The following is a 24,765-nucleotide window of genomic DNA, read 5'->3' as shown; positions in this document are numbered from 1 at the left end:
TGGCATTTTTAGTCTGTCTTGACCAACAGGGTGTATATATTTTAGCATTCCACTGCATAGGAATAATAAGCATATAATTAACTGGAGCACTAAAAAAATAATATCAAATGCTAAAGGCATCAAGTTTAGTCTATAACTAGTTGGACTTAAAAAATAAATTTCTGGGCAGAAGTTTGAAAATGTGGTATATACCTGGCAGGGGAGAAAGGATACATTTTAAACAATAGACATATTTGGCAGTGCTAATATTTTGACTCAGTAGCCAGTGGCACTATCACATGCGGTTATTCAAACAACAATAAACTGTAGAGTGCTGAGCTGTGCCAATAGACTTTATAATCAGCAGCTCTAAAGGGAATAAACCACTAAATACACAACTCACAAACTGATGTCTGTTACTGATCTTAAATGTACCCACTTTATGCAAAGAGAAAACATGTTGGAAGTGATGGTACACACACACACACATATATATATACACACATATATACAAACACATACACACACACACACATTAGCTTGAAAGTTATTTTACTGTATGAGACATATGGGCCTCTGCCAGAAATACAGTATGTCTGCATAAAATATAAGTATACCAACTGTGAAAAGAGAAAGGGTTATTATAAAGTGTCTTGGAGAAGCATACTGTATAGCTGGAGGTATTCTGGAATCACCTCAGACAAATTTCATAGTTTGCAGTAACAGAAAAATCTAAACTGTGACTTTGGGAAATATGCACTTTAGTAATATATCGCTGTTAAAATAACCAACTGCAATCATAATCACAGTGTCATATTCATTTTTTTGAGAATTGATTACAAAAACAGCCATAACCTGTCTATATTAAGCCCTGGACATTATATAATGTTGGGGTTTATCAGATATGACAAATTGGTTTCCCAATGCAATTCTCAATGTTAGGATTCCCCATATCTGAAAATGTCTATGTATATGACTACTCAGACAACAACACAATTAAAATTCCTGCTCAGTTTATAGAAATGTTTAACACTATTTAAGATTGCCTTAGTGAGGCATATCGTTCAACAAGAATGACTGACAGTAAAATATCACTTTGCGTTTCAATGCATGTCTATGTTGCTGGGACCTGTTGGGAGCTTCTCTCTATGTCGTTTCATTGTTTTTTATTAAGGTTTTCACATGAACAACGATTCAGTACATCCATATACAAATTCAGTTGTTATTCATTAAATTACTCTTTAAAGGTATCCAACGAGCAAAGCTGCATGTCAAAGTATACATTCTATAGTTACATTTAGGTGAACAGATTATTTCAAACTATTCTCTAAGAGTATCAAGCTTAGGGTAGGTATTGGGATCACCCCCCGACACCCCACTTGGGAGCAAACTGTGTCCAGGGAGGTGGCCCCCCGCCCCCCCTCTTCATCTGCATAGCTAGGTCAACAGAACATTTGCCTCTTGGCATACCAACTTTAATCCAAATTGACTGCGGTATAAGTGTATGTGGGTATGTTTCAAAATAGGATTACAGAGGATGATGAAGGTCAGGGTAATAAAGGATACGGATAAGTATTTAAATGTAAACTTAACGAACAAACAGAAAAAAAAAAAAAGTATAAGATAGAGAAATAAAGAAACCAAACATAAAACAACAACAATTTACCACCAAAATAATAATACAAAAATGTAACTGTATCAGATTATCAATGAGAAGTCTCTGGAAATCTTGAGGACCATGAAGCCCAGTTAGCTTGGAATTTTGCCATCGAATTGGATGAGTATGCAAAAAATTTTTCATAAAGGTAATGAGTATTCACTCTGTGTATTACGTCACTTATATTTGGTATAATATTTGTTTTCCATTTCGAAGTAATGGATAAGCGTGCTGCTATCAATATATGAATGGTTATACACCTGTACTTTGTGGGTATATTATCGATCCCTAAGTTGAGAAGAGCTAAGGCAGGGGTGGGGGTAAGGATGATTCCAATGATTTTTGCTAGTAGAGAGAAAACCGAGTTCCAGAAACTTCTCACGGATTTACATTCCCATAATATGTGGAATATCGTTCCCTTAGTGCCACATTGTCTCCAACAAGAGTTATTGGTGCTGTTGAAGATATGTGATATTCTCATCGGTGTTAGGTAGCTTCTATATAAAATTTTGAGGGACAAGTCCCAGTGATTAGTACAATGGGAATATATATATTTAGATTGAGTAGCTTTAAGCCATTCAGTTAGAGCAAATTTACTTTTAAAATCTCTCTCCCAATTTAACATGCCTGAAGTTTTAGTTTGAGTATAAGTATTTTGCAAGTTTTTTGTAAAACCATGAGAGACCCTTAGGTTTGTTAAAGGAAGTGGTTAGGTATGTCCATATGTCAGGTCTTAGGGTAAAAAAGGGTTTTGGGTGTTTGATGTGGTAGTGGTACATTTGGATATTTGCATATGAAAGTGTTATTGGACTTTGGGCTCTGAATTGTATATATGTTGTGTTCTTCGAGAAACTTTCCTAATTTATTTTTAAAGAAGGGATGAGATATTCATACATGCCTAGGGTGATTACTTTCTTTTGCACGACTTTGTTGCTATCAATGTGTGCATTGAATGTCTTCCATGCGGTGACCATTGCGTCAATAGAAGGAAATTTGGGATAAAATAGTGGTCTACATGTTAACGTAGCTAATAGAAGTGATGGTAAATCTCTTTGTGTGACTATTGCCCTTTCTATTTGCACCCATAATTTATCTGTTGTCTGATTGAACCATGATTTAGCCTGGTCTAATAACGCTGCTGTGTAGTAATTGCGTAGATTAGGAAATCCCGTTCCTCCTCTCTGCCTTTGTTTCTGCAACATAGAGTATGAGAGTCTCGCTATTTTACCAGCCCATACGAATTTCCTTAAGAGTTTGTCAGTCGTAGTAAAGAAGTGTTCAGGCAAGATGATAAGGATAGTACGAAAATAATATAATATCTTTGGCAGAACATTCATTTTAAAAGCAGCTATTCTCCCTAGCCAGGAGAGTTTGTGTGATGAGATATGTACAAGATCGTCTTTTATTGTATTTATCAAGGCAGGATAGTTGTGCTCGTATACAGAGCTGGAAGGATAGGAGAGGTTTATCCCTAAGTATTTCAAGTATTTAGTGGCCCATTGAAAAGGAAATTCAGACTTTAAAATTTTAAGATAAGTATTACTAATGTGTATAGGAAGGATAGAAGATTTGTTAATATTAAGTTGATAGTATGAAATTTTCCCAAATTCGCAAAGTAAATGTTGTGTTCTATCAGCTGGTGAGGTTAGAGTCAATACCACATCATCTGCGAATAAACCTATTTTGTGGTCTATATCTGATACTTTAATGCCAGTAATGTGGATATCTTGTCTAATAGCCTCCGCCAGGGGTTCCATCACCAGAGAAAAAATCAGTGGCGATAGACGACAGCCCTGGCGGGTCCCATTTGTTATATAGAATTTATCAGACATGGCATTAGAAATATAAACTTGTGCAGTTGGGACCGTATAAAGTGCAGAGATAGCTGAAAAAATAGGACCCCTTAGGCCAAACTTATTGGGTGTTGCAGATAGGTACCCCCAGTGAACCCAATCGAATGCTTTTTCAGCATCAAGTGTCAGGAACACTGTGGGCACCTTTCGCATTTCTGCAATTTTGAGGAGGTTGTACATCCTTCGGGTTCCATCTGGGGCTTGCCTCCCTTTCACAAATCCTACTTGATCCACTTTAATTAAGTGAGGTGTTACTTCCGCTAAGCAGTTAGTTAAAATTTTTTAGTATACTTTTAAGTCTGTGTTAAGAAGGGATATGGGTCGAAAATTCTGTGGGGCGTCTGTTTTTTTCCCTGGTTTAGGGAGGGCCACTATAACGTCTTGGAGCATTTCTTCCGGAAATGAGGTGGCAGTAGTGTTTGTTCATGTATGGCACTAAAATGCTGGAGAAGGCTTTGTAATACTCTGCCGAGAAGCCTTCGGCACCTGGTGATTTATTGTGGGGTAGAGATTGTACGGCTTGAGAGATTTCTTTATCTGATATTGCAGAGTTTAGGTATCGTAGCTGTTCACTATCTAGGGAAGGGAGATCGACAGATTGAAGAAAATCATTAATCGCTAAGTCAGTAGGTTGGGGCGTTGAGGAGTCTGATTTTAAATTATATAGTTGTTTATAGTATTTGCAGAATGCATTTGCTATGTCTCTGGGGTGATATACTGTTTGTGATGTAACGGGATCTATAATATGGGAGAGTTTAGATTTTTGCCAGCCTTGTTTCCTTGGGTATAATGAGTAGCTTTAAATCTCTGCAGGTGAATGCTTGGGATTGTTAAGTATAGATATGTTGTTTCGCCACAGATGTACTGGTGATGCTGCATTTTGTTCTTTAAGCGAAAGTGAAACAGGAGCGTGATCAGACCAAGTAATTGAGTGGATTTTAGAGGATAGTACATTGTTAAGAAAAGCCAAGTCAGCTGCAAATAAGTCAATTCTTGAATATGACTTGTGAGGAGCTGAATAGTAAGTAAAGTCTCTTTCTCCTGAGTTGACGCAGCGCCATATGTCATATAAATCGGATGAGTGTACGAAGGATTGGAGTTCGGTACGCGTGGAGCGGTGTGGGGTTGAGCAGTCTAATTGTTTGTTAGGTACACAGTTGAAATCACCACAATACACTACTAAACATCTTTTGATATTATCAACCTTCTTTTTGAGAACATTCAAGAAAGATACTTGTCTGCAATTTGGGGCATATATATTAATGATAGTGTACATGGTATTGTTTAACTCACAAACTAATATAATATATCTTCCTGCTTTATCATTTACCATATCATGCAATTGAAATGCTACATTCTGATTAATAGCGATCAGCACTCCGCCTTTTTTTCTTTGGACCAGAGGCCGTAAAAACATGAGGAAACATTTTGTTTGTGCATAATGGATGTTTCTGTTGGGCAAAGTGAGTCTCTTGAATGCATAACACATCACTCTTTAGAATTTTCACTTGTTGCCACATAACCCTCCTTTTAAAGGGGCTGTTGAGGCCATGAGCATTTAAAGTCACAAAATTAAGAACCATTGGTCCGCAAGGTGGGATATCTATGTATAGGTAGGTTCAGAACTCGTAGTGAATAGTTATACATGAAGGTACCTGTAGTTGAAGTTATAGTGCCCTTGAATAAAGTGTGTCCGCCCGTTTAAAGTAGCATCGCAAGGGAAGTAGACTCCAGGAAGTTGTCATCAGATTTACTGTGGATAGTTGTCGGTGGTAAAATAAAGAAGAAAGAATGAAAAACGTCAATCAAGTAAAAAAAATAACATAAAAAGGTGAGGAAATAGTCCTCAATGTGCGAGTAAGATCGCATAAAAGCAACTGGGGGTAAAAGTTCCTAATAACCCTTGTTCCAGGTCAGCAAACTTCAAATATAACATTGAAATATGATGTAGGGGAATAAAGTCAAGTATCGTTGCTTGATTTCCATTCCAGGGACATACGTCCAGGTGTTTTGGTAATAAGTATGTCGTCTTCCTCAGATGGGAGAAGACCCCATTTTCTTGTAAGTTGGAGACCTTCATCCAGGGATCTAATGGCGTATGTGCGGCCATCTTTAATAACAAGGAGTTTCGTGGGGAAGCCCCATGAGTATGTAAGTTGGTTATTGCGCAATAACTTTGTTAGCGTCACTAGCTTTTTTCTCGCCAGCATGGTGTGCTGGGAGAGGTCAGCATAAATAGCGATACCTGAATAAGGATTGGATAGTGGAGAATTTTGTCTTGCGAACCACATCAAGTCGTCTTTGACATGGAAGAAGTGTATAGGAGCTATGACGTCGCGTGGGAATTTATCTGGTAGATGCTGCGGCTTAGGCAGCCTATGAGCCCGGTCTACGATAATTTCCCTGCTTGATGTATCTGGGAGTAGATCCTAAATTAGTTGCTGGACATATCGCCGGAAGTCAGAAGAGGGCACAGATTCCGCCACCCCACGCAGTTTTATATTATTTCTGCGAGATCTGTCCTCTAAGTCCGCCATTTTGTTTTTTAAAGCTTCTAATTCGTCATCTTTTTCATTGTGAGCGTCCACTAATTCATTATGGGATGTCGTAAATTCCGCCATTTTGTCCTCTACATGACTAACTCTCTCTCCGATTTCCGTTATATCCGATTTCAATTGTGATATACAGTCCATAAGATCCCTGTGCATTGATCCCCACAATTACACCAACATCTCCTTCATTATGGTATCGCTAAGGGGTTGCCTAGTTGTTGGGAACTCATGAATTTGGTCAAAAAACTCAGTAGTGCTATTTTGAGATGTGTAGTCCTCCTTTCTTTCACCCGCATATGTATGGGTGGAGGAGCGCTTAGGAGCTACTTTTTATGGGCTCTGAGTCGGTGTATTGCAGATAGAAGAGTGGCTGCTATGGCTTGGGGAGATAGACGGGGGCATACTAGTGTCTCTCCTGTTCCCTCTGGAGTCAGTCTGCCTGGTGCGCTGCTACCTGTGAGCGGCGGCGCCATCTTGGTTGTTCGGCGTACTGGCTGAGGGATAAAAGACCGTCAATTTGCGGGGGCCCCCTGGAGGTTTTCTCTTACCAATCGCTGGATTAGGTCTGCGGGGTTCTTAGGCACTCTTGGGCTATGTTTGCCGGCTGTCTTAGTCGCTGTGTGCGGGCCGATAGAGCTGGTGGACATGGAGCTCTCTCCTCATGCGGCCATCTCCTTCGGCTTCTGGCCACGCCCCCACTTCTCTCTATGTCAACTTAGAGTGAAGGCTGTGCAAGTATTTTTAACTTTTCTCCATAGAAAAGGAACAATTTGGTGACCACTCACAAAAATCTCTGTAAAATAATGAGTTACTTCTACAGTAAGAAGCACTTGATACCACCTAGAGAACGTCCAAATAAGACCACTATCAAATGATGTTTTAATCTGGCACATTGCTTGCCAAGATCTAGCTGTGTAGGGACACTCCTCAGGGTGGATTTACTAAATGTGACTATTCACTTTCCAATAAGTACAGTATTCACTTAAACCACTTGTAAAGGTTGATTCAAGAGGTTAGCACACATCAGCTCTGGTTTACAGGGAGTTGGCCATACAGCATAGGTAAAACTTTACCTAGTGGTAGCTCTGCCACGACACAGTGGGAATTATTTTTCAGAATCCCCTCATACTTCAGCTCCTTCAATGGGTCTCACAATTTTTATGACACACTATCCTGGTGTGCCCAACTCTACATTTTTAATATATAAAAATGTATAATAAAAAAAACCCTTAAAGATCCCACAATGCAGATCAGCAGTAACTACCAAGCTTCACCAACAGCAATCCCCTTTTGAAGACAACCAATTAGGCCTTATTGTTATTCACCCTTCTTTGTAGAGGCGGAAATCTGAAAAGCAGGGAAGACCACGGCACCATTAAAAATAAAACAGTTTTGGGAGTTTGGGGATTTTCTTAAGATAACCTTTGCTGATGTGTGCAGTAAGTGAGTACTAACACACCTAAATGATGAACACCTAATAAATTGTTCACAAAAATAATCACACCAGAACATTTTGGTTGTTAAAAGATTAATGCTAAGTTTTCAAGCTTTTCAACTGAAACTATAATAAACTCCTGATTTTTCTAAAAACAAGGCCCACAACAGTTGGATGTAGTTAGCAATGCAATGCAAAGTTGATGCAGCCTAGAAGGTCAATTGTGTGTCAGAAAGAGGCAAACTGCAGGTCAAATGCATAAACAAAAAAATGTGCTACTACCCATACACCACATAGATAGCAGAGTTCCCAGGTGCTCGATCCACAGTCACTGGCTGAGTAGAGTAATGTAGAAAAAAGGATCCGCACACCGGTTGTTGCTCTTAAAATATCTTCATTTTATTGAACAGCCACAGTGAACAAATGCAGATTAAGTCAGTTGACGCGTTTCAGCCTGTAAATCCTTAGTTATAACCCAGGTCAAATGCACCTGTCGATGAACTGTGAATGAATTTACAAGTATGTCATGTCCACTGAAAACATGTGCATTTCCCAATCAATACAAGACAATAGTGCTAAAGCAATACATATGTGTTGTTATTTTAAAATGCCACAAGCTTCAATAAGGTTAGGTTCACACTAGCTCATTCTCTGAAAATCAATTGCTTTTCAGAGTGTAGCTAGGCAGTAGCTGTCAGGCATTCAGGAGATGACCTTGACACCTGTAGAACAGCAATTTACAATGGCACTAATGCACCACAACTGACAGACAAACATTTGATTTCAGCACAGACCCATTGAATTTGAATAGACAAGTTTTACAGGCAATGCCACCTTTCAACTCAACATGCCACTTTAAATTTACTAAATGAAGATAAAAAGCCCTCGCGCTACTCAGATGTGTTCAGAATAATCCACTAATTAATAGAAAGAGGGCAACCCTCATAAACTAAAAAATGAACAAAGTGCGTATCGTGCAATAAAGTGCAATCAAATACAGTGAAAAAGCCGTCTGTAGCAGGATCTAGCAGTGTTCACATTCCACTCATAAATACATAAAATCATATAATGATTCCGCGCTACAGCAATACATAAAGTGCAAAAAGTGCCCAGTAAGTGGTGTAAATAAACAGTGTGTCAGTGGTGCCCAGTAAGTTGGGATAATAATATAGTGTAAAGGTGATTAATCCATGAACTGGTGTAACAATCCAGGGGGATTAAATTCAATGTGGTGATTGTCTCTTAATCAAGCATTTTTCAATAAATGTCCAAAAAGGAAGTTCCTTTTTTTTTAAATAAACCACACAGCAAAAAGGCGAGAGGTGTACAATCCCATAAATGAGCTCACAGAACTCTCACCTTGACATCTTGAAGGGATCCCCTGATGAAGTCACGTGATGACGTAACGCGAAGGGAGTGGCCAGAGGTTGAATAATACCAGAAATGACGTGAGAACAGCGTCTAAACACCATACAATTTGTTTTTATGTTTGCTTTTTAATATATTGATGTAAGAGTCCAGCCTATTTTAGTAATTAAACTTATTTCAACTACAAACATACTACACCATTGGAGTTCTCTTTCTCTCCCATCCCTTCCCACTTCCCCCACCCCCCCTCTCTGGGAGTACGAGACTGTATGAGGACGTGTATGTGAAGTGTCCATTCAGGTTTAACACTAAGTGGAACGGAGGACCCCTTGGTGGTAGATGTTGGAATAGCGTTGGAATAGCGGAACAGATTCCTGTACACTATCTTATGCTGTTATTTCAAGATATCAAGGTGAGAGTTCTGTGAGCTCATTTATGGAATTGTACACCTCTCGCCTTTTTGCTGTGTGGTTTATTTAAACGCAATTTGAAGGAACTTCCTTTTTTGGACATTTATTAAAAAATGCTTGATTAAGAGACAATCACCACATTGAATCTAATGTCCCTGGATTGTTACACCAGTTCATGGAGTAATCACCTTTACACTATATTATTATCCCATCTTACTGGGCACCACTGACACACTGTTTATTTACCCCATTTTTCTGGGCACTTTTTGTACTTTATGTATTACTGTAGCGCGGAATCATTATATGATTTTATACATTAAATTTGCTGCAGCCGCAATGCAATCAAGGTCGCAGCATGTGAACAGCCCTCTCTGGCTGTATTGTGGAAATTAGATGGGAAGTCAGGGGAGGTAAAAACACGCCTCAACAACCTCTTTTTACCTGCTGCAGCCGCAATACAATCAAGGTCGCAGCATGTGAACAGCCCTCTCTGGCTGTATTGTGGAAATTGTGGAAGTCAGGGGAGGTAAAAACACGCCTCAACCTCCTGTTTTTACCTCCTGTACCGGGCCACCTGTTTAAAAGAGGCCTAATGAGATTTTCCTAAATGTAGCTTGGAAGGATCTATAGTAATTTTCTGAGAGTACTTGTCATCAATAATTTCATTTTTTTACTGTCCCCCATCTTAACCAGTCACATGTTTCCAACTAATTTAAAACTGGCCTAACATAAGTGTTTGTTTTTCTTACAGCATAGAAACATCAATAACAAGTGGACCATTCTATAGAATCTGATGTCTCATCAGCTATGCATGCTAAAACAATCTTTACCCCTAAATAATCTGGAACACTGAACAATGTTGTGTCTGTTGCTAGTAAGCACTGAATACAAATTTTGGGCTTCAGTGTGTATTTAACTACATTGGCTCATGAGACAGATTTAAATTTAGCTAGAATTCACCATGGAAAAATGGCAGGAAAAAGAAAATCATTGTATACATGCTTTGTATTTTATAGAGTATGTTTATAGCTTCCGGTATACACTCCAGAACACTGACACTGTAACAATATAAAGTTTGAAAACATCATGTAGCCTTCAACATAAATACCTCCTAAAAAGTGGCTTGAACCAGCATCTAAATAATATTAAATAAAGATAGTAGTGTATCTCAAAAACAGATTTGTTTACAACAGCATACCATTGTTGCCTGATAGGTACAGTATACGAACCTCTAGAGTCTAAAATAATGACTTTATGAAGGGTGGGTAACTTAATGTAGGTATCCCAAGCCATAAAATGGTGTTATTAGAAAGTGCCTTGCTCTATAAGAGGGCACATAATGTATAATATGTAAACTGGAATTAGCCAGCCAGGCCTCCTTCTTGCAAATTTCAGACTGCCACAGAGGAAAAATAAGAGCAAGAAAAAGGTGTATTTAACAGCAAAACACTATAACCTTGTAACCGTGATAATGGTTAAACTTTAAAGTTTCTATAAGGTAAATGTCTGTAAGTTATCAAGATTAACTTAAGGATTTAATAACCTTTCACTATGGGGTATATTCATAAAAAACAAACAAACCATAGAGCTTTTCACTCTGAGAACCAGCATGCACATTTGTTCTGTGATAAATGTGATTAGGCTGCTATCTGACCAGGTCAAATGTTAATCTTAATACTGAATAGAGTGATTTAGGAAAATGTGGCCACTAGATGGAGCTGATGTGCATAGAAAATAAACACTTGTTTACCATGATTGTCAGCTTCATCTAGTGGTCACATTGCAACATTTTTCTGATGAACTCTACTCCATATAAAGAATACAATTTGACCTGGAGGGAAAATAGCCCAATAACATTCAGTTTTACCCCTATTAGCATAGAAATAATTTGTATGCAGTTCCACAGGATGAATAGCTCTTGTATTTTATACATGTACCAGTATGATTGGCTATAGAAAATAAGAATTAGTGCATATATCGAGTGTGCATAACTAGGATGTAAACACAGGCCTTAATCAGGAACAAATGTTAACAAATTTCATAAATTTATACTGAAAGTAAAAAAAACACAAAGGCCTAATAAGAAACACCCAGATCTAGGTTATTTAAAAAGTACAAAGTATTAACAACTTTAACACTAAACTCCAAACAAACAGCTAAACACAGAGATGAACAGCAAATAATGGAGATGTTTAATTTCTGACTAGCCAGTTCTGTGATTTACACAGTTCTGCCAAACATCACAGCCAGGTGGATGACACCACTAAGTTACATTTTAGGAATGCATTGCTGACACCTTCCTGCTACTAGACTACTGATTGAATAGTAAAGAAGGAGCACAGGAGCGATAAACTCACCCAACTCCTTACTCACTCTCCTCCAGTCAACATGCTCTCTGTTAGCATATGTGAATGCAGCACACCCGAATGATATCCAGTGCTTCCCCTCCCTCTTCTAGTCCATGCACTGCTGTAAAGAGTCTGATACCATTAAGGGGCTTACACTAGTTGCATTAAAAAATATTGTTTTTTTAATGAATACAGGCTTGTATTAATGTTTGTCTTTTATATTTTCCTGGCATTCAGCTTTAATACTTTATACATTTTATTGAAGCAAAAGAGTGCAGCTACTTATTTTCCCTCTGCTTCTGTATTGTAATACATGTTGGATTATTTTCTGTATGCAGTTATACAGTGTGTTCTTATTACTAAGAATAAGGAGTGTGCCTCTAAAACTATATTTTTAGGTTATTACTGAGACCGGGTAAGTGTTATATCTTACCTTCTTATTAAAATAACATACAGCAAAGCATTCTTCACACTTACTGGAGATGTGTTTAAAGATTATATACTGTATAGGACATAAAGTTTAAACTGGAAAAGCCACAGATGTTTGTCTTCAGGCAAATTATTTTAAGGATTTTATAATTTTCTAGGCCTTATACCAAATAGGAAGCAGACTGTAGTAAGTAACAGATGTCCCCTTAGGGAAAGCAATGGGGCCAGTACTTACTGGTGGAGACATCTCACTGCAGTAATATTAAAGGTAATTCCAAAAGCATGAGATATTTCAGCAGCAATGGACTGACTTTTATGTGTACAGTCACACACATTTAAATCATAGAGGTTGGGAACAGAATTTATATGGAAACCCCCATCCTAGATTATGTTTTATTTGTGAATGGATTTCTAGCAATATACAGTATTTCCTCAAATTAAGGTATATTCAGATTTTATATTATAATAACCAACTATTTAGTGACCACTCATTACCCTTAATACTTTAAAACATGGTTAATGCATCACAGCTTTGGAACCTGGAATCATTTATTTCTAATGCAAAGTCTCTAGACTATTTTCTCTCAAAAAAGTTATAATCCATTTTTTTTCCAATTGTGTAGGAACAGAGGTAGCAGAAGCTGCAAATGTTAACATGTCAATGTTCTTAGGGGTTGGGATGAATGAAAACCCCTCAGTGAGCCAAACTAATGATGCTACCATGACAGCCAGGACTCAGGAAAAGGGTTGAATGAAACTGGCCATTATTCCACTCGCAGATCATCTAGTGAGGGAAAGGAATTACTGCTAATCACAGCTCTGGATACCACTATTGGGGTATTTAGATGCAATCACGGAATGGGGAAAAATGTACAACCTTGCTGTGAAGAAACTTGGGAATATGTCCTTTTTAGGTAAAAATTCAATATTGTGATCGCGATTGTAAAAGACAGTATCCTCGGCTTTGTTACTTCCTAATGCACAGTATGCATGGCTCTTCTGTTTCCACCAAACTAGGACTGGAATTGCTATAGAACAAGTAGAAAGTGCACAAGCACTGTGTGATACCTTCATAGAACCTTTATTAACCCATTTGTGCTTAAGGGTGCACAATTTTGAACTTTGACATGTGTTGGTAAAACTGTACATATCATCATAACTACATTGTGCATCCAGGTGGATTATACCTTTTTTTCCAGGACAAATTGTGTTTTTATTTTGTGGTAAATGGTTATTTTTTTTTATCAAAGGAAAACTGGCCCAAAATAGTAAAAATATATTTTTTAAAATGTAGCTGTATAGTTCTTGGTACTAACATACCCTTCAACCAAAGAACAACCCAAATTAAAATCTCCTGACGATCGCAGCGATACCACAAATGTACATCTTAGTTGTTGTATGTACCCGTAGTACTGCCCAAAAACAATAGTGCACATTTTTCTTTTTCTTTTTATCCTACCTAAAACACATTGACACTGACATCAACTGACACTGATACTAATTTTAAATGCTGTCCCCCCTAAAAAATACTGACCCTGACCTTTGACCCTAACCACTAACCATGACCTAAATAAAACTTTGATCTAGGTACTTTTTGTCATTTTTTTATTTTATCTTTTATTAGTATTTAATATTTTTTTACACACTTTTTTTTCTGCAAGGAGTGAGAGAGATAAGATGTATCTCTCTCCTCCATTCACAGAGAATGAAAACACGTGGAGGGCTTATTAGTGACTGTTCACTGGGAAAGTCAATCGGAGGCTATCACACCAATCCAAAATGTTGTATGGGGCCCCCCTGCAAACAGCCCCCCCACAGCTGCCCTAGTGTCAATGCAGCGTGACCTGTGCACAATGCAGCGTGACCTGTGCCCAATGCAGCGTGACCTGTGCCCAATGCAGCGTGACCTGTGCCCAATGCAGCGTGACCTGTGCCCAATGCAGCGTGACCTGTGCCCCATACAGCGTGACCTGTGCCCCATACAGCGTGACCTGTGCCCAATTCAGCGTGACCTGTGCCCAATTCAGCGTGACCTGTGCCCAATTCAGCGTGACCTGTGTCCAATGCAGCGTGACCTGTGCCCAATGCAGCATGACCTGTGCCCCATACAGCGTGACCTGTGCCCCATACAGCGTGACCTGTGCCCCATACAGCGTGACCTGTGCCCCATGCAGCGTGACCTGTGCCCAATGCAGCGTGACCTGTGCCCAATGCAGCGTGACCTGTGCCCAATGCAGCGTGACCTGTGCCCGATACAGCATGACCTGTGCCCGATACAGCATGACCTGTGCCCCATACAGCGTGACCTGTGCCCCATACAGCGTGACCTGTGCCCCATACAGCGTGACCTGTGCCCCATGCAGCGTGACCTGTGCCCAATGCAGCGTGACCTGTGCCCAATGCAGTGTGACCTGTGCCCCATACAGCATGACCTGTGCCCAATGCAGCGTGACCTGTGCCCAATGCAGCGTGACCTGTGCCCAATGCAGCATGACCTGTGCCCCATACAGCATGACCTGTGCCCCATACAGCATGACCTGTGCCCCATACAGCATGACCTGTGCCCCATACAGCATGACCTGTGCCCCATACAGCGTGACCTGTGCCCAATGCAGCGTGACCTGTGCCCAATGCAGCGTGACCTGTGCCCAATGCAGCGTGACCTGTGCCCCATACAGCATGACCTGTGCCCAATGCAGCATGACCTGTGCCCAATGCTGCGTGACCTGTGCCAAATGCAGCGTGACCTGTGCCCCATACAGCATGACCTGTGCCCAATGCAGTGTGACCTGTGCCCAATGCAGCGTGACCTGTGCTCCATACAGCGTGACCTGTGCCCCATACAGCGTGACCTGTGCCCAATGCAGCGTGACTTGTGCCCAATGCAGCATGACTTGTGCCCAATGCAGCGTGACCTTTGCCTCATACAATGTGACCTGTGCCCCATACAGCATGACCTGTGCCCCATACAGCGTGACCTGTGCCCCATACAGCGTGACCTGTGCCCCATACAGCGTGACCTGTGCCCAATACAGCATGACCTGTGCCCAATGCAGTATGACCTGTGCCCAATGCAGCGAGACCTGTGCCCCATACAGCATGACCTGTGCCCAATGCAGTGTGACCTGTGCCCCATGCAGCGTGACCTGTGCCCCATACAACATGACCTGTGCCCAATGCAGCGTGACCTGTGCCCCATACAGCGTGACCTGTGCCCCATACAGCGTGACCTGTGCCCAATGCAGCGTGACCTGTGCCCAATACAGTGTTGCCTGTGCCCAATACAGCCTGGTCTGCCTGTGCCCCATACAGCCTCACCTGTGCAGAGGAAGAGGCAAGCCACCCGGATCAGCAGAGAGCGGGATTGCCCGCTTTAATAGCTTTCATTTGAATTTCCCGTCTTCCCGGGGCTCATCGTCACATAGCCCCACCTCTTGGCCCGACGCCTTTGATGACGTCACACGTCCCGCATTGGATTGGCGTTCTGTCTATCAAAGGCGCCGGGCCAAGAGGTGGAGCTATGTGACGTGAGCCCCGGGAACACTGGAAGTTCTAATGAAGGCTATTACATCGGGCAATTCAGCTCTCTGCTGATCCGGGTGGCTTGCCTCTTCCTCTGCACAGGTGAGGCTGTATGGGGCACAGGCAGACCAGGCTGTATTGGGCACAGGCAATGCTGTATTGGGCACAGGTCACACTGCATTGGGCACAGGTCACAGCTTGCCTCTTCCTCTCCTCTCTCTTCCCCTGGCTGGGAGACTGTGCCGGAAGTGCTCTCATCCACACTGGGCCCCACTTGGCTGCGGGCCCCATAGTGCCCGCATGGGTCGCTATGGTGGTAGTTATGCCCCTGACCCTGGTCTCTGTGTTGGGAGTGCTCCTTGTGGCACGCTCCCAGCACAAAGGGAGATACACAAATATGCGGCCACACGGAAAAAAGCCCAGTCTAGTTGGGCTGCATATTTGTGTTACATCGGCGTAAAGGGATTACGATTAGCAAAATGGTAATGGTAATAGCACATAAAATAGCATCCAGGAAGATATATCTCTATCATAGACTAACACTGACCAGCTTCAAGAACTCTGATGTCATGTCTCTTCCAGAATGCTATTTTATGTGATACAGCAATAAAGTTTTATCACATTTTACTAATTTTAATCAAGGTTATACGAATGTGTCAAACAACGCCTGTGCACTTTCTATTTGTTCTACTACTAAGGTATCAACTTTATTTTTATTTGCTTAGCTGGAGTTCAGCTTTAATTGTGACCTTTCACTTTGAAATTAGTTTTTTATATATCTGCTAAATTGGTTAAATAAATAAAATGCAGGCACCAATGGGTACCTTCATAAACCCTAAAAGATCTTCGTAAGCACACTGGAAGCTCTAAACCCTAATGCCCTGTACACATGGTTGGATTTTCCGATGGAAAATGTGTGATAGGACCTTGTTGTCAGAAATTCCAACCATGTGTGGGCTCCATCACACATTTTCCATCGGAATTTCCGACACACAAAGTTTGAGAGCGTGCTATAAAATTTTCCGACAACAAAATCCGTTGTCGGAAATTCTGATCGTGTGTACACAAATGCCCCGTTTATAGTCCCGATGTACAGAACAATCGGATTTTCCGACAACTTTGTGTGACCGTGTGTATGCAAGATAAGTTTGAGCCAACATCCGTCGGAAAAAATCCATGGATTTTGTTGTCGGAATATCTGATCAATGTCTGACCGTGTGTAAAGGGCATTAGAGGTTGATTTTTTTTATTTATTACATTGTGCAATTACAATACAGGTGCCTACAACGACACTCTGGGCATAAATTTACATTGTTACAATACAATATTTAAATGTAAGACCAGACATTCTAAACAGAAGTAGCAGACTTCAGGGCAACATCTAACGCAATGTAGCTGACAGGCCAGGCTGCATGTACAGGCCCAATAGTAAGAAGCAAGAGTAACAACCAGGATCATCTCGATCAAAGTTTCACAATTGATGGGCATTGTACACCCTAACTGGCTGTCCTGCTCTAGGACAATAAACCTGAATTAATCACACAATTTTCCCAAGTTGAATTTATGTAACTTAACATAGAAAAACGGGGACCTCTCCCCCTTTCTGAGGGGGTCAAAAAAGCAGAGAGGACAGAAAGGGCTAATAAGGAAGTTGGGGGGTTATTAGAATCAAAAGGGGGAATAGAGGGATGGGTGGGGCAAAAAGACTTTGCTCCATCTGCACCCATCCCCTCTGACTGAGGGCCATGGTACACCATCATGCATTGGGTTCTACTGTTCTAATAAGATAAGGGTGGGTCGAAATTAAAGAAAACATCAGTTTACTGAGACGTGCAAGTAAAGGCTGTCCATGGCAACCAGATATCTCTAAATTGATCCTCACTTCCATGAAGAGACGCTGTCAAGCTCTCCATCGCTCTGATTTCATCAAGTCTGATAAAGCAACACTAATGTCCCGTACACACGGTCGGACATTGATCGGACATTCCGACAACAAAATCCATGGATTTTTTCCGACGGATGTTGGCTCAAAATCCGATCGTTCTGAACACGGTGATGTAAAACATGTACGTCGGGACTATAAACGGGGCAATAGCCAATAGCTTTCGTCTCTTAATGTCCGTCAGATTTGTCCCACACACGATCAGAATTTAAAGGATCGGATTTTGTTGTCGGAAAATTTTATAGCATGCTCTCAAACTGTGTGTCGGAAATTCCGATGGAAAAAGTCCGATGGAGCCCACACATGGTCGGAATTTCCGACAACAAGCTCCGATCGCACATATTCCGTCGGAAAGTCCGACCGTGTGTACAGGGCATTAGAGATTTGGAAGGGATTATCCAGGTCTTACTTTACCAGGAGAAAATACAATTTGCATAAGATTTCCCAGGTTTTCAGGCTACAAAGGCCATAAGGAAGTTGTTTACATGCATGTCTTGGCTGCATGTCACTCATGTAACCACTTTAGCAGTCTTTGGAAAGTGTTATATTTACCGTACTTTAAGGAACATTTTCTGAGTTTCAGTGTCTCTATTTCCTGTTTATCATCGTACTAAATTACATCTACAATCAAAACTTTTTTTATTATTCTATTGCACTAGTTCTCTTTGCTGCTGGTATCAAATTAAATACAATTGCTATTACCTAGGCATATCCATTTTTGTTTAGCTACCAGTAGGCCCCATTTTGCTAAGTTACTTAGGACTGGGTTCACACTAGTGCGAATTAGATGCGGGGTGGACGACATCACTAACAGAGCAAGGGAGGAGGTGGAATCCTTATGGGTAGAGCTACAACGGGAGGAAACTAAGAGAAAGTAATACTGGGAGAATGCTATAGGCCCCCTAACCAGAGAGAGGAGGGGGAGGCAGACCTCCTATTACAGATTGGATTAGTGGGAGGGATGGGAAGTGTCATTATAATGGGAGATTTTAATTAGCCAGACATAGACTTGGCGGAAGGAACCATGCATTCATATAAGGCTCGCCATTTCCTAAATGTCTTACAGGACAATTTCATGGGTCTAGTAAAGTGGAGGACCTTAGTTATGAGGAAAGATTACAAGCACTGAACGTATTCTCTCTGGAGAAGAGATGCTTGAGAGGGGATATGATTTCAATGTACAAATACCATACTGGTGACCCCTCAATAGGGATAAAGAGAAAAGAGATGCGGTTTAACCTTAAACTACATAGGGGGTTCTTTACTGTAAGAGCGGTAAGGATGTGGAATTCTCTTCCACAGGCAGCAGTTTCAGTGGGGAGCATCGATAATTTAAAAAAACGAATAGATAGGCACCTGAACAACCTCAATATACAGGAATATACAATGTAATACTGACATAAAAGCACGCACACAGGTTGGACTTGATCGACTAGTGTCTTTTTTCAACCACACCAACTATGTAACATTAAGGTGTTTAATATATGAGACAAATAAAAATCCTACTTTAATAATTCTCACCTTACAGACTCTTCCGACTCGAGAATATATTGTTTTTTCAGTAGTGCTGCCTTCTGGGGATGCCTCTCGAAAGAAGAAGTAAATCTTGTCATCATCAGGGTTGTATGTGTCTGGGATAGAATATGCTCCAAAAAATTTTGCTCCTGAAAAACATATAGAGGATTAGTACATGTTTAATAGAGGTTGATAGTTTAGACACTTTGGATGGAAGTAATAAAGAGTGTGCACAAGAAAAAAAGTGAATCTATTGCTATGCAAAGAGTGCCAAATCAATACACCAAGTATAGGTACTGTAGATTGCTAATTTGGCACATGGGGAAATGTAAACGTAGAATAGAGATTTAGAAGAAGAAATGTGGCATGAAAAAAGTGTAAAGCATAAACAATAAATATTTTGCATCTAAATGTATTTCTCTAAGAAAAAAATATCACAGAAGTAGGACTTTGTTGTGAAAGATGACATCCAAATCAATGTGTTATTTCCAGAGAAAAATATAAGTGAGGGGAAAAAAGTATTTGATCCCCCGCTATTTTTTTTTTTTTTTATGTTTGCCCACTGACAAAGAAATGATCAATCTATAATTTTAATGGTAGGTTTATTTTAACAGTGAGAGACAGAATAACAACAAAAAAATCCAGAAAAATGCATTCAAAAAAAGTTATAAATGGATTTGCATTTTAATGAGTGAAATAAGTATTTGACCTCTTCGCAAAACATGACTTAGTACTTGGTGGCAAAACCCTTGTTGATCACAGAGGTCAGAGGTTTCTTGTAGTTGGCCACCAGGTTTGCACACATCTCAGGAGGCATTTTGTCCCACTCCTTTTTGCAGATCCTCTGCAAGTCATTAAGGTTTCAAGGCTGACGTTTGGTAACTCGAACCTTCAGCTCCCTCCACATATTTTCTATTGGATTAAGGTCTGGAGACTGGTTAGGCCACTCCAGGAGCTTAATGTGCTTCTTCTTGAGCCACTCCTTTGTTGCCTTGGCTGTGTGTTTTGGGTCATTGTCATGCTGGAATACTTATCCACGACCCATTTTCAATGCCCTGACTGAGGGAAGGAGGTTCTCACTCAAGATTTGACAGTACATGGCCCTGTCCATCGCCCCTTTGATGTAGTGAAGTTGTCCTGTTTCCTTAGCAGAAAAACACCCCCAAAGCATAATGTTTACACCTCCATGTCTGACAGTGAGGGCGGTGTTCTTGGGGTCATAGGCAGCATTCCTCCGAACAGTTGAATTGATGTCAAAGAGCTCAATTTTGGTCTCATCTGACCACAACACTTTCACGCTCTGAATCATTTAGATGTTCATTAGCAAACTTCAGAAGGGCCCGTACTTGTGCTTTCTTTAGCAGGGGGACCTTACGGGCCCTGCAGGATTTCAGTTCTTCACAGCGTAGTGTGTTACCAATTGTTTTCTTGGTAACTACGGTCCCAGCTGCCTGGAGGTCATTGACAAGATTCTCCCATATAGTTACGGGCTCATTCCTCACCATTCTCATGATCATTAAAACTCTATGAGGTGAAATCTTGCATGGAGCCACAGACTGAAGGAGATTGACAGTAATTTTGTGTTTCTTTAATTTGTGAAAAATCGCACCAACTGTTGTCACCCTCTCACCAAGCTGCTTGGCGATGGTCTTGTAGCCCATTCCAGCCTTGTGTAGGTCTACAGATCTACAATTTTGTCCCTGACATCCTTGGACAGCTTTTTGGTCTTGGCCATGGTGGAGAGATTGGAATCTGATTGATTGATTAATTGCTTCTGTGGACAGGTGTCTTTTATACAGGTAACAGCTTGTTACCTGTATGGAAGACTCCTGGGAGACAGAAATCTTGCTGATTGAGAGGGGATCAAATACTTATTTCACTCATTAAAAAGCAATCAATTTATAACTTTTTTGAAATGTGTTTTTCTGGATATTTTTGGTTGTTATTCGGTTTCTCACTAAAATAAACCTACCATTAGATTGAACCTACCATTAAAATTATAGACTGATCATTTCTTCATCAGTGGGCAAACGTACAAACTCAGCAGAGATCAAATACTTTTTTCCCTCACTGTATAGTTGCTACCTATTGTTGCACTTATTTTTTACGCACAAGTTTATATTACTGATCACATTAGGATTAAATATATATATATATATATATATATATATATATATATATATATATATATATATAGAATATATTTACCGAATTATTTTCAGCTAATTCATTATCAGCTAAAACACCCTCTTTTTGTTTTCTGTATACCGGTTTGCTTTTGTTGTACCCTGTAGAAAGTTACTATAGTAATGATGTGCATTGGCACACTGGTCATACTACTTAATTTGGTATGCAATTGCACACTTTCTGTGAAATAGGCTTATTGGTTATTTAACTTGGCACACGCATTTCCTTCCTTGGTTCTGTGAATTCATATATGAATGTAAATTCCCACTTTTGTTTTCACTTAACCACTGTACTATATGCTAAGCTGATCTATCAGATATCATCGTATTATGTAATTTGCAGTGAGAAAAAAAACTGAGAATTTCTCATGTTTTGTCATACTAGGAATTATACCAGAAGACGGAAAAGCAAGCAGCCCACAGAAACCTGAAACTTTTTTGGTCTGACATTTCTATACTAAGCTGCTGAAAATTGGTTGTTTGATGGGGTAGCTCCTTGAAACGTCATGTCAAATTATAAGTTGCATGCTAATCATAAAACATTATGTCTTTTTCCTTTTGGGCAGGTGATGACCTCTGTAGAATTAATGTTGTACCTTAGAGGTAAATTTAACTAATGTAACTCTCTGTTTATTTTTTTTTTTTCCACAAAAAATTTTTATTGAAGGAAATTAAGGTGATTTTACAGTGCAATACAGTTGGATTAACATTTTGGAGTAGGTTATATGACTAGACAATTCTCTGTTTAATTTTATATTGACATACCTGCTCTAGAAGAGGAAAGATAGCTCAAACCTTATCTTATATGCAAAGCCAATTTTTTTTTTTTAGTTTTGTAAAAACTAAAAACTAAGTTTTTTCTTTTTTTTCTGGATTATGTTTAACTGAGGTGCTGGCTTCAACTCATTAGTGACAAATAGGGCAACATGACTCTGATAAGGCTGCTCTGAAGGCTGCCCCCTTGGCTGGGGGATCCAGAGTTTGGAATCCACATATACGAAGTCCAATGAAAGTATAAAACCAATGAACTTACAGTCCAAATTCTTTTAATACTGGAGTTTTACAGGACAATATAAAACAGCCAATGCATTTTGGGGGCTCAGTGATCTTACTCTTTCTTAAGGCTAAAAAAACAGATACAAATTTGAGTAACAAACAATTTGGCACTAAAAAATGATAAAGAAAAAGTTATGATAAACAGGAGGTAAGAAGAGATCTTACCAAAGTGTGGGAAATTTCCCTCTTAGACAATGGTCACCAAAATAGGTTTACCTGTTGTAAGATTTCTCTTCAACTCCTGTTCCTGTGACAAAATATTGGATTTCCCTTCACTTTCTGTATTAAGGGCAAAATTCTGGACCACTAGTAAGGGGAATCTCCCCAGCGAAGACACAGTTAGCAAAAAAAAACCTGACAGGGTTTTATTCCATATACATTTGATATTCATGACATCAACAATATTAATCAAAATATAATAAACTACAATGAGCAATGCAACACATTTCCATAGACAACCTTTATTCTGTGAAGCAGGTAAAGATATACAATACACTTCACTAAAAGTGGTAGATGATTCCCCAGTGCACCAGCATCCATTTTTTTATTCATGCACATGAAGACACTTTGAGAATATGGTATTTAAAAGTGACCTTACCATTAAGCCAGTAATGATCAGAGATATCTGTTCTTATGAAATGATGGTCATAAGGTGGTCCAAGAGAACGTGTAAATGTAGTTTCCTTGCCAAGAAAATCTGACGCTGTCCCAGCAAAGAGGTATTCATCTACAAAAATGTAATTTTAAAGTTCAATTATTATTAATTCATTGTAACAATTGAAAGTTTGTAAGCATGAATTTCTCCTATTTCTGGAGTTTAATAAAAAACAAACACAAGAAGCTATAGCAGTTCAAAGTAAAAAAAAAAAAAAAGTTTTTCTTTTTTGAGTCACTGACCTGAACTAAGTATGCAGTAAGCAAAGTCAGAACTTCTTATCTGCAAACTTGTGGCTAGTCAAAAGCTTAAAGCTTTGTTCACGTGTCCATGCAGTGAACAAGCCCAGGGACCTGCTGCTTTGTACAAGCACCCATTAAGGTGAATTAGAAGATGAGACTGTATGCAGTTATGTGTTGGGGGTTGAGTAATGCACTTAAGGGTGTACAAATGTATGCTCCAAATGCACACTATGTACACTTGAAACATATGTTCATTGGCGCGTGGATGCTTTATGTAGCCCCGAGAACATAACCATGTACAGCCACTCTTTTTATTAATCTCAAAGGACAGCTAAACACAGGAGAGGCAGGTCCCTGGAAAGTGATTACACAGACTCTACACATTGTAAGGCTCCTGTATTGCCATGTGCATGCAGCTGAAAATACAAAGGATCTGCATAATAGGCAAGTAAGCTGATCAGAAATGGTAGCTTATATTGGCATTGCAGTGAATAACTATTCATTTGAATGGCACTCCATAGCACATATATTGTGTAAACCAACACACCTGGCCTTCAGTGCACAGCAATACACATATGTGGATGCACTGTGTTTTGCTTTGTACTGCATTGCCCCACAAAAGTGCAGGTTTAGTTTTTTGAGCATTGAGATTTGGCATTTGTGAATGGGTTACCTTAGAGCAGTGGTCTCCAAACTTCTGCCCAGGGGCCGGATGCAGCCCTTTTCTTGCTTTTATCAGGACCTCGGGGCACTATTTTATTCACCGACACCAACGAAAGGGCACAATTCCTCCTAATGACACCAATGATGGGGCACAGTTCCTCCCAATGACACAAACAATGAAGCACAATTCCTCTCACTGACACCAACAATGGGGCACCATTCCATCCACTGATACCAACAATGGGGCATAATTCCTCCCAAAGAGCCCAAGAAAGGGGCACAATTGTTCCTAATGACACCAACAATGGGACACAATTCCTCCTACTGACACCAAAACTGAAGCATTGTTTTCTCCCACTTATGCCGGGACATTTCTACTCCCACTGACCACAATCCGGCCCCCTAAAGTCTGAAGGACAGTAAACTGGCCCTTTTTTTTAGTAAGTTTGGAGACCCCTGTCTTAGAGCAACACATGTAAACACACAATACATGCACATAGATTTGAATACTTTATGAAACAAATGTAGGTTGAATTACTTTTAGCAAAATAAAAAAAATGTGTAAATGTGCAGATCTATGAAATATGTGGTTAGGATTTTTTATGAACTTATACGACATTTAATAGAAAATATTAATTGTGTATTTTATTAAATCCTACTGATATACTATAGTCCACATTGCTAAAGACAACTAAATATTTCTGGCCAATTATGCTGTCAAGTAAAACAAATTGCCTTTGTCTAGAAAACGAATAATGCTTCGAGCAAACATACATTTCCGCCCTATGAAAACTCTTCACCCTAGTTATTATTTAGTCTCATCATTTTAGACAACTTAGCAGGGTTTTAAAGTATCAATTGTCAAACTATGAAGAGAGATTGTCACAATGAATAATTGATAATGTTTGTTTTAATCCTTATAGCCACAGTTCAGTCATTGACAAGCCTTTGCT

The 24,765-nt window shown here is 39.9% G+C and overlaps 1 protein-coding gene across 3 annotated transcripts in view; it reads right to left on the bottom strand.

The window, feature by feature from the left end:
* SEMA3D (semaphorin 3D) overlaps nucleotides 1–24,765 on the bottom strand; it is a 352,301-nt gene that overhangs the window by 108,207 nt on the left and 219,329 nt on the right. For all 3 annotated transcript variants that reach the window (XM_073619546.1, XM_073619544.1, XM_073619545.1), the window contains exons 7-8: nucleotides 22,851–22,979; nucleotides 19,017–19,159 (exon numbers count right to left, since the gene is read on the bottom strand). In XM_073619546.1, coding sequence (XP_073475647.1) covers nucleotides 19,017–19,159; nucleotides 22,851–22,979 — 272 coding nt within the window. The remainder of the gene's footprint in view (nucleotides 1–19,016; nucleotides 19,160–22,850; nucleotides 22,980–24,765) is intronic.

The sequence above is a fragment of the Aquarana catesbeiana genome, linkage group LG03 (genome assembly GCF_042186555.1).
Source record: "Aquarana catesbeiana isolate 2022-GZ linkage group LG03, ASM4218655v1, whole genome shotgun sequence".
NCBI lineage: Eukaryota > Metazoa > Chordata > Amphibia > Anura > Ranidae > Aquarana > Aquarana catesbeiana.
This window is presented reverse-complemented; position numbering and strand designations above follow the sequence as displayed.